Source organism: Aricia agestis, chromosome 10 (assembly GCF_905147365.1).
Source record: "Aricia agestis chromosome 10, ilAriAges1.1, whole genome shotgun sequence".
Taxonomy (NCBI): Eukaryota; Metazoa; Arthropoda; class Insecta; order Lepidoptera; family Lycaenidae; genus Aricia; species Aricia agestis.
Genome location: NC_056415.1, coordinates 17,400,595 through 17,410,319, shown reverse-complemented (window position 1 = coordinate 17,410,319; position 9,725 = coordinate 17,400,595). Strand labels below are relative to the sequence as shown.

General features: G+C 36.5%; 1 protein-coding gene across 1 annotated transcript; it reads right to left on the bottom strand.

Moving 5' to 3' along the window:
* Positions 1–1,468: 1,468 nt before the first annotated feature.
* On the bottom strand, positions 1,469–9,069 carry LOC121730844 (rap1 GTPase-GDP dissociation stimulator 1). The gene is made up of 8 exons (XM_042120034.1): positions 8,933–9,069; positions 8,109–8,861; positions 7,742–7,909; positions 7,330–7,512; positions 6,745–6,967; positions 4,058–4,125; positions 3,250–3,316; positions 1,469–2,181 (listed from the first exon to the last, which is right to left on the bottom strand). Exons 1-8 carry the CDS (start codon positions 8,937–8,939, stop codon positions 1,689–1,691), a joined length of 1,962 nt encoding a protein of 653 aa, XP_041975968.1. The 5' UTR covers positions 8,940–9,069; the 3' UTR covers positions 1,469–1,688.
* Positions 9,070–9,725: the final 656 nt, after the last annotated feature.

Here is a 9,725-nt window from a genome sequence, read left to right as displayed (position 1 = left end):
AGTTTATAATATTATCTTGAACATCAAATGCAAAGTTGTAACGTTTTATATTAAGAATCAATTCCTTATAATGTGCTATATTATATATGTGAATAATCTAGTGCAATTTCTTAGTATATATATTAAAAAAAATAACAAAAGCTATAGGGCATGGGGGGCTAAAATACCTAAGCTCTGAAGCGCAATTAATCTAGACGTATTTTACTAATAAAGTTATTTTTACAAAGCTGTAACAAAATTTTACTTATAATAATTTAAGGTCCGCTGTCTAATTGTCTGTCCAATGACTTTTCTAATGCCAGATCAGTGCCGGTCTTTATATTTTTTATAAGTGCAGGTCACTTTATTTCTGCCGCCCCTGTTCGAAATCTGCCACGCCCCTGGGACGCTTTCGCCCCTAGGCATAAATAGGCCGCGGCCTATACGCCTATTTATAAATCCGGGCCTGTGCCAGTCAAAGATAAGCATACCATGTATAATGTATATTGTTACTAGTAGGGGAAGGTGCCATTACTAATGAAAACAGTCTACAAGAGGTATTTGCTCTGAACTTAAGGTATCTTAGCCCGCCATCCCATAATGCGTTTAAATACTGCAGCAGACGATGATCATATTTCACCTTTAAGGTGATAACTGATAATCATATTTCACCTTTAAGGTGATAACTGATAATCATATTTCACCTTTAAGGTCGGGTCACACCGAGATGCAAAGGCGAAATCTGATATTCTTGAACTAGACGTGTACCTTCTTGTGTAATAAATAAAGTTCAAGTTTGAATCGCCGTATTTAAAATTTTGCATACGCCAGCTTTTCGTCACGGGCAAGCGTGAACCGATGTATGCAATAATTACGAATATTTAATCGATTTATTAACTAATCATTTACTCTTTCAACACCTGGATGTGATTATAAATTAATTTAACAGAAATCTGAAAAACCTGTCTGTGTATTAGTTGGGGAGGGGAGGGTGCTATTTGTGTAGTCACTCGAGCGTCATGGAGACCTAGTAGGTTTTTTACATTAGGTAAAGCTGATAAAAAAACAATAAGAGCGTTTTTTATTTTAGCGGTGGGAACAGAAACTGCAACCATTTTAAAGTTTTTAAAAAGAAAATATATTCAGAAAATTGCTTATTTAGGTAAATTATAAATATATTTTAGACAACAAGGACTAAATCATTTAGTTTAGTGCAAAATAAAATATCTGCAAACCTTTGTTAGGAAAATATGATGCTTTATTTTTTTATATTTTAAAATGTCCCTACAGGCTTACCTAACCTTTGAATTGTCAGTGCTTTATATGGAAGCTTCTTTGGAGTATACTAAACATTCCCTATCTTAATCTGACAGATCCGACGACATTTCAATATTTTAAAAAATTAACCCACCACATGAGAAATCTGATTTCTATACCATGATAACTCGACACGTCATGTCGGAAGCCTATACAAGCTTAATCTGATACGCTCGAGCTTGTGACTTGTCCCGAAATCCCCTCTTCCCCTCCCCAACTATATTGACTATTGAGTCTATTGACACTTTACAAAATGGCAGCGTTACTTTTTATTTTGCATCCTTGTAGAATTGACTGACGTTATACTTTCAATGTTTGATTCAGCTAATGAATCGTTTAAATATTGTCAATTTGAATATTTTTTCAATTCAATTTCACCATTTCGATTAGTGTTAGTTGGATTCTTCAATAGTATCAACTAGGCGCTGTATCCGATCTCTCAGGTCCGTATTCAGATCGGGGCGCGCTTGTAGCAGAGCTGAAAGGGCGCGGGGCAAAGTTGCCGCCTTATACTGGGGCCTTAGGGCGCCAGTCAACTCGAGCAATGCCACCAAATTGTGGGCAACCTCTGCGGGCATTTTCCCACAGTTGGTGTCTAGTAATAGAACTGCGTGTGACGGCAGCTCTGCTTGTAGTAAGGCACCCATTATATCCGGACTTGAATCCGCCTCTGAGTTTGTTTGGTTTGTATCTGGCTGCTCTTGTGAGGTTTTTGCTCCTTGCTCCGATGGTGTTTTAGCTTGCTCGGGGGTTGAGGGTTCATTGCCAGCCGCTGCTAGCAACGTCAATGCCACAATAGCTTCACTCTGCATGATAGAGTGCGGCGACACCATCATATTGACGAGACATGATATACAACCGGGCTCCTGAAAATTGTTTTGTGAACTTTAAACATTATTAAAGATAATATGAGAATTGTATTAAGAAGAAGTTTCTAATGAAACAAAAGTTCTAAGTAAAAATCGTTTTGAAATCAGCAGGGTGGACCTAATTCTTTTTATTACGTCATGACTTACCATTTACCTGTAATAAGTATTTCATAAATATTACAATCCAGCTTAATAATAATAATAATAATATTATTTATTTGCATAAATATGGTACATAAGGTGTTACTATAATTCTAACAGTGCTTCACATATTTTGTCAATTTTCTCGACGTGCAAATGTTAATTTAGGATACATTCTTAAATATAATTTGTCATAATAATTATTATTAATAAATGCATGCCTAATAATTTCCATCTTACTTAATAATATGTCAAAATTATAAATATAAAGAACAAACGACATGACAAAGGAAAAGAAGAAGAAAAAAGAAAAATAATGTCAACGGATGTGGATGCGTAAATAATGTTCATGAAATCATAATAAACCAAATTTGAACATATTTTTGGGCATGAAAACGATAATTAATATAAAATCATTGAGCTATTCCATCCCATACAATGATTCGTTTATAGCTCGACTTAGAGGTGCGCGTGATAGGTAAGGTACTACATATTTTTTAATAAGTTTATTTTTATGGTCCTTGGTGTTCATCATTTACTATAGTCTATAATATTTTTAGCACCCAAACCATAGGAGAGCCATGTCGAGCTCATCAAAAAACCTTTTGAGTGACTTTGCATGTGTTGCAGACAATACAGGTAACCCTTAGAATTATCTGTAATCTTTAATTGTTTGAAGTACTAGGTACTTGATTTGAATGTTAAACTTTAGTTTTTATTTTCAGCACACCAGAAACTTATTAGTCAGCAAAGACTAATAAGTTTTTTTACATTAACTAAATGCTAAGTAGAGCAAAATAAAGATTGTGTCCATCAGCACTATCTTGAAGTGACTATGCCTGTGTTATCGAGGAGGATGGCTATATTCGCATATTATTTTTACTATAAAGGGTGTAAATGTGTATTAATTACCCTGGCGAGTGTAGGTCTACAGTCAGGGGGCATGAGCCTAGCGGCGCGCGCGAGCAGGCGGCCCGCCTCCGCGGCGGCGCGCGGGTGCTCGCCCGCACCCCACGCCGCAGCCGCGCCCCCGTGCGCACACAGCGACACGGCTGATGACTCTGTAATATGGGAAATACAATAGGGAACATGCAAATATAATATTTATGAAAATTTTGCTATTAAAACGTTAAAAAAATATTATAGAAGGGCCACTGCAAGGTTAATATTTTATAAAATATTGTTTTTTTTTTTTACAAAAATTACGAATTAAAAGTAACTTGATTGGTGTTTTGATAGTTTTTAAAGGTAAATGGATCGTGACATGACAACTTTTTGTACGATCCGGTGGGGCCATTGTCAATAATTGTCAAACAGTAGTGACGTCCGCGTCATACCGACTATACATCCGTTTTTAAACCGCATTTTTTGCAATAAATTACAGTGTTTTAATTTTTAATATACTTGTGGTCTATTCTACTGTATGGAGTTCTTTTAAATAAACACATAAACAAAAATATAGTATCTTCCATATTATGACGGTACAGAAGATTTGGTAACAAATACCGTGATGCGAGAATCTTAAGTCTATAATATGTAGAAGATACATTAATATTATCAGCCCATAGTGTCCTCCTGCTGGGCAAAGGCCTCCGCTCGTTCCTTCTACAGTAATTGACGATCCCGTGATGTTTTAGACAACTCTGTCGAACGTATCGAGTTCGACGCGCTACCATTTCGTGGCATAAGATACATTCAAGAGTAATTATTATATCCTTGAGCTATCGTCGTTGGCGGCGGGCACGCTGAGGTTCCCCAGCGCGCCGAGCGCCGCGTGCTGCTGTTGTGGCGGTGGGCGAATATTTGAGAGAGACTAGTTCTAGTAGTGAGTTGGGTTCAAAACGCCTTCGTAAATTTGATATAACACTACACATTTCAATGTCTAATTAACTTACGAAAATGCTGCTAAAACTATTTGACAGTAGAGTTAATATTCCAAAAAGTATTATAAAAAAAAGTACCAAATTATGAAATTTTTGCGTGTCGTTTCGATACTGCCGCTTACAATTTATTATTTATATTTATAAAAAAAAAAATGAGCTAGAATAGAAAGGATTAAAAATTTAATGTTAATTTGAAGATAAAGAACTAATAAACTATCCGATACCAACAAATAACAAATTAACTTACATTAAATAACTAAAAATTATATTTTTAAAATGTTCATAAAATTCGCGTCATTGTCCTGCGCATTGTTTGTTTTGAATGCCTTGCCGATATACTCAACGTGACGGGTTGAAACCTATTTTGCGATAAAATCTGCTGGTTCACTTTATTTGATCGCAGTGCTTTGATGTGGATAGAGGTCTTCGTTTTATGCAGGTGAGTCTTTGAAATACGTTCTACGAAAATTTCTAAATAAGACGGCATTTACCTTTCTCGATGTGTGCCAACATTTGTCTGTTTTTCACTACTTTTTTTATACCAAGTTATAAAGGCCCGCAACATTTCTAAGTTCTTAATAATTTTCTTAGTTTTCTTTATATCAATACTTAATTATAAACGAATTTAGTGAATTCCTCATTTTTCTGAACGTCTTTTTCCTGAATAGCCCTAAAAACATAATGACGATCATTCAGAATAATGACCAAATCTGTAACTGTATTTCTGGAAAACAGGGACAAATATATCGAATCGATGCAAAGTCGATATTGCAATTAGGTAGTTATTTGACGTTTTCGAAAAATAGTAGTAGAATAGTAAGAAAAGTAGTAAAAATGTTAGATACACTTCAATATTATTTATAATATTGAAGTGTATCTAACAAACAAACAAACAAACAACCTCTCCTGCTTTAGCAGGAGAGGTTGCTTGTTTGTTTGAACGCGTTAAACACAGGAACTACTAGTCCGATTTGAAAAATTCTTTCAGTGTTAGATAGCCCATTTATCGAGGAAGGCTATAGGCTATATTTTATCACGCTAAGAATAATAAGAGCGAAGAAATAGAGGAAAATGTGGAAAAAACGGAGGGAAATTATTTGAAAGGGCTTATTTGAACGCGCTTATCTCAGGAACTACTGGTCCGATTTGAAAAATTCTTTCAGTGTTAGATAGCCCATTTATCGAGGAAGGCTATAAAGAATATTTTATCACGCCAAGAATAATAGGAGCGAAGAAATAGAGGAAAATGTGGAAAAAACGAGGGGAAATTATTTGAAAGAGGGCTTATTTGAACACACTAATCTCAGGAACTACTGGTCCGATTTGAAAGTTTCTTTCAGTGTTAGATAGCCCATTTATCGAGGAAGGCTATAAGGCTATATTTTTTCACGCTAACACTAATAGGAGCTAAGAAATAGAGGAAAAAATTGAAAAAAGGGGGAAATTATTTGAAGGGGCTTATCTCACGAGCTACTGGAGCAATTTTTCTGTTATTTGGTACAGATAACTGATAAAAATTAAGAAATTGACCACGTGAAGGATCATAGGCTCTTTTTGTGCCCTAATTTGTCTGTGAAATATCTAATTTACGCGAGCGAAGCTGCATGGAACGTTTGGTAATAAAATATTATTTGAGAAATAATAAATATCAGAATTATTATTATTTAACAGGTGTACATTTTTTATTGCAGGTGACTCGAAAAGGTAGAATATATTTTTTTAAAGGCAGATTTTGGTATTAGCTATTTTTTAGGGAATACATTTTTTATAATAAGTCAACACTTTTACTTACATACAAGTTTTATTGAAAATCCTATTTTTTACTTATAATAATAATAACCCCCCACACCGGTTTCGGTGACGGTGGCTGGTTTCATTGAAACCAGGCCAGTTACGCAGGAGTAATTTTATAGTGCCCAAGTGTGTGCGCAGTTCACATGAGCACTCTCTATTCCTTTTAACTCTCATAACCCAGTGGGACGGACGACCGACACGACTGGCGAGAGATGCGCATTACCGACTTTTACATGCCCATCCGTGATCCAACACATGGATCATCTTACTTGTCAGACCTTATTTTCCTGTTGTGAGTGTCAGACAATCAGGTGATCAGCTTGCAATGTCCTAAGTCCTTATTAAACTTGGAAATAACAATTAACAATATGTTTCCAACGCGGGAATCGAACCTCTGAGTCAAGAGTCACGATCTGAACCACTGGACCACAGAGGCGTTTATAATAATAATAATATAATCAGCACGAATATGGATAAGATTTTTAAAATAATCATTATTCTCAACAAATTGTCATTATTCTAAGTAAACACGTCATTTTCCACAAATTTTGTCATTGTCATGAACAACAGTTTTTACTTAATATTAAATATCTCTTAAATTATTTAATTTTTTTTCGTGACTCTTACAGAAAGGGAATTCTATTTCGGTGCCTTTTAACACCAGAAACATTCAGAGCAATATTTAAGGGTTTTTTAAAAAACACTATTTTTGGCCAAAACTAACATTTTGAGTAGATTCACCCCAGTACAACTAGTAGCACTGACCGTCGAGCAGCAGCCGCAGCGCCGCGAGCAGCTGGTCGGCGAGGCGGGGGTCGGTGACGCTCGGCAGCGCGGCGAGCAGCGCGGGGGCGGCGCGCGCGGCGCTGCGCTTGTTGGCGGCGGGCACGCTGAGGTTCCGCAGCGCGCCGAGCGCCGCGTGCTGCGCCTTCGTCGCTGTGCGAGCGTCGATATTGCTGTTGTTGCGGTAGCTTTCAAATATATCTGGGAATAAAGAAAAACATTTTTAGTTTGTATAGGTATTTTCTATATTTTATGCTTAATCATAATCATCATAAGCCTTAAATGTATACTTACCATCAATAAGAAATCTATAACCAGGAAAAGTATGTTAAACATTTTATTACTCAATTTTTAAAGATTTCACAATAGTAGTAACTGAAAATCAGTTTTTAATTTTAATCTTTCTGTACCCTTTTTGTATCTTTGCAGTAGGAAGGTGGTGAAAAGGACATAACATTATTATGTCAATATAAGTACTGCATAACTAATAATAATAAAAATAACTTACAATAAACTTCAATACATAACACAATACAACACATGAGTCATGACATTACACTTACATAAAAGTTTATCAAAAATCTTGTTTTCCATTAACTGGAGGCAGTATTCGTCCTTCCTAGCAAAGTTACCAATTGCCAGTGTTCCTGTGGTGAGGAGCTGATGATTGTCGGAGTCCAGCCAGCGCACCATGGTCCGGTATACCTCCCCAGTGCCTTTACGGTAGAGGTGTTCCATTGCCTCATCTGTAATGTTAAAGAATATTCGTTAAACCCTTGTATAGTAATGTTAAACTCTTTGCATAAGTACAGACTTTGTATTCATTATTTTCATTAAGATTTTTATAGTATGATAAAGGCCATATATTTTATCTAATCTATAACTTGCCCAATTTTACCAATAACAGATCAGTTATTCTGTAGTTAATGCCTTGCAAACAGTGTCTCCTCTTTTTTTTATTAGCTTATACCTTACCTCCAGTTAACACAACAATGATCAAGTCACAAGCCTGCTTCATAACGTCATCAATCTCTGATGTGTCTACGTCCAGGCCGCCATTCTCCAGCCGCTGTATCAGCTGCTCGAGTCGCACGCTCACCAGCTGCACTCCGCCCTGCTTGGCTATCAGTGTTTTGACTGAGTCTGAAAAATTCAATAATGTATTGTGTCTTGGTTTAATAAAAATGCAGTTGTGAAATATTAAATATGTTTTACCACAAAAGTATGGCTTGCATGTTTTTCAAATTATTATTTACCAAAAATTATTAAGATGTTTTTTTTGTAATGTTTAATTTTTACATTTACATGGTTATCTAAAAGACTTAGAAATAACAGATTTTACCATTTTCTGCTTGTGAATTGAGCAGCTCTAGACATAAGTCTGAGACATCGATGCTGGTTGACTCCTCCAGTACATTTAGTACAGTTTTGTTGACTTCTTCGGGATACATCACTTCCGGGTCATTGTCATTGATGACACTCAAGAGCTGCAACACCGTTGTCACTTCCGCCTCATCCATACAATCCTTGTAACATTCCACCATTAGTATTTTCCTCAGCAACTCAATAATATCATCTTTGACTAGGTGCTCAGAGTATTTCTTGCCACCAATACAGAAGTTCAGCAATGTTTTGCACGTGAATAGTTTTATATCGCTGAACTTTGAATTGTCTACAGAGGATTTTAGTATGTCAATGAGTATTGTGATACCATTATTCTCGAGCAGAATGTCCCGGGAACTGTCGCAGTCGCAGCACAAGTTGCCCAGGGCTCTCACGCAGTGTTTCAGCAGTTCACAGTTTGTGCTGGTACTCGCTTTCTTTAGTAACGTCAGTATGGGCTCAATGATATCAGGTGTCGCGTAGGTTTCCCGCTTAGATTCACACTTGACGATCTCCGCTAGAGCCTGAACGCACAGTAGCACGATGGTTTGGTCGTCATTTCTGATCAACGTCTTCAAGCACGAGGAGACGTCGTATTCGTAGCTTTTCCCGGAATCTATGATCTCATTTAGTTTAGCTTTTAAGTCGGAGACGTTAGATATATTCTGGATTACTAATGTTTCGAAGGAAGTTGATTTCTTTGGAGCCGATCCTGAAGAAAATCATGAGTCATTAAAATTTTATGGCAATGTGTCGATAAAACAAAGTATATCACGTACGTACCTTCCATGATGTATTGTTAGTGGTTATAGTATTAAATAATTAATCCGCCCTTTGAACAGGTCTTGATCTAATGCATGTTTAATTAATAAATTTATAAAATAAAATATTTTTTGTTTCGATTAGCAATTTTAGCCAATGTAGCCGAATTTTGACACTGACATCAGACATCACTGACATACAGTGACATTGACATTTAAATTATATTTTTCTTAATATGGCACTTTGGAGTTTGGCTATTTAACCATGGCCAGTGTCGAGTATATTATATTATTATGGCGGGAAAACAATTATAGTATTCTATAATACAATTTTCAGCATCGTTTTTCTATATTATCAGTTGTCAGGTCTAAAGTCTAGTCAAAGTCAATACAGTCAAGAAGTCAAGTCGGTCGATTCAATAAAGTAGTAGGACGCTTTTCTGAAACTTTCGATGGAGTTTTACTGCCGATCCACACTCGCGCGCGACAGCGCGCCACGGACCGCGGCGCGGATCGCGCATTCTGCCAAATTTACTGATCCACACTCGCAAAGTTCGCGACATGTTCGCAATGTTGTCACTTTTTAATTTCTTCACATTCTTGACGCACTTTAGTTTGCGCTCTTGAGCCGTATTTATCTTACTTTATATTATAAACTAGATGTCCCGCGCGGCTTCGCTCGCGTAAATTATTAGGAATTTTACGGAAATCGTAAATTTTTTCGCAACAAAATAGCTTATCCCTCTTCACGTAGTCTACTCTATATCTGTGCTGTGCCAAATAACATACAAAATTGCTTTAGTAGTTCGTGAGAT

Bases quoted from the DNA above. Each gene is read 5' to 3' on its own strand.
- LOC121730844 (XM_042120034.1), bottom strand. The intron at 4,126-6,744 runs GTGCTACTAGTT...ACTCACTACTAG, and splicing joins CGGCTGCTGCTCGACGGTCA to AACTAGTCTCTCTCAAATAT. The intron at 2,182-3,249 runs GCCCCCTGACTG...TAATGTTTAAAG, and splicing joins GCGCGCGCCGCTAGGCTCAT to TTCACAAAACAATTTTCAGG.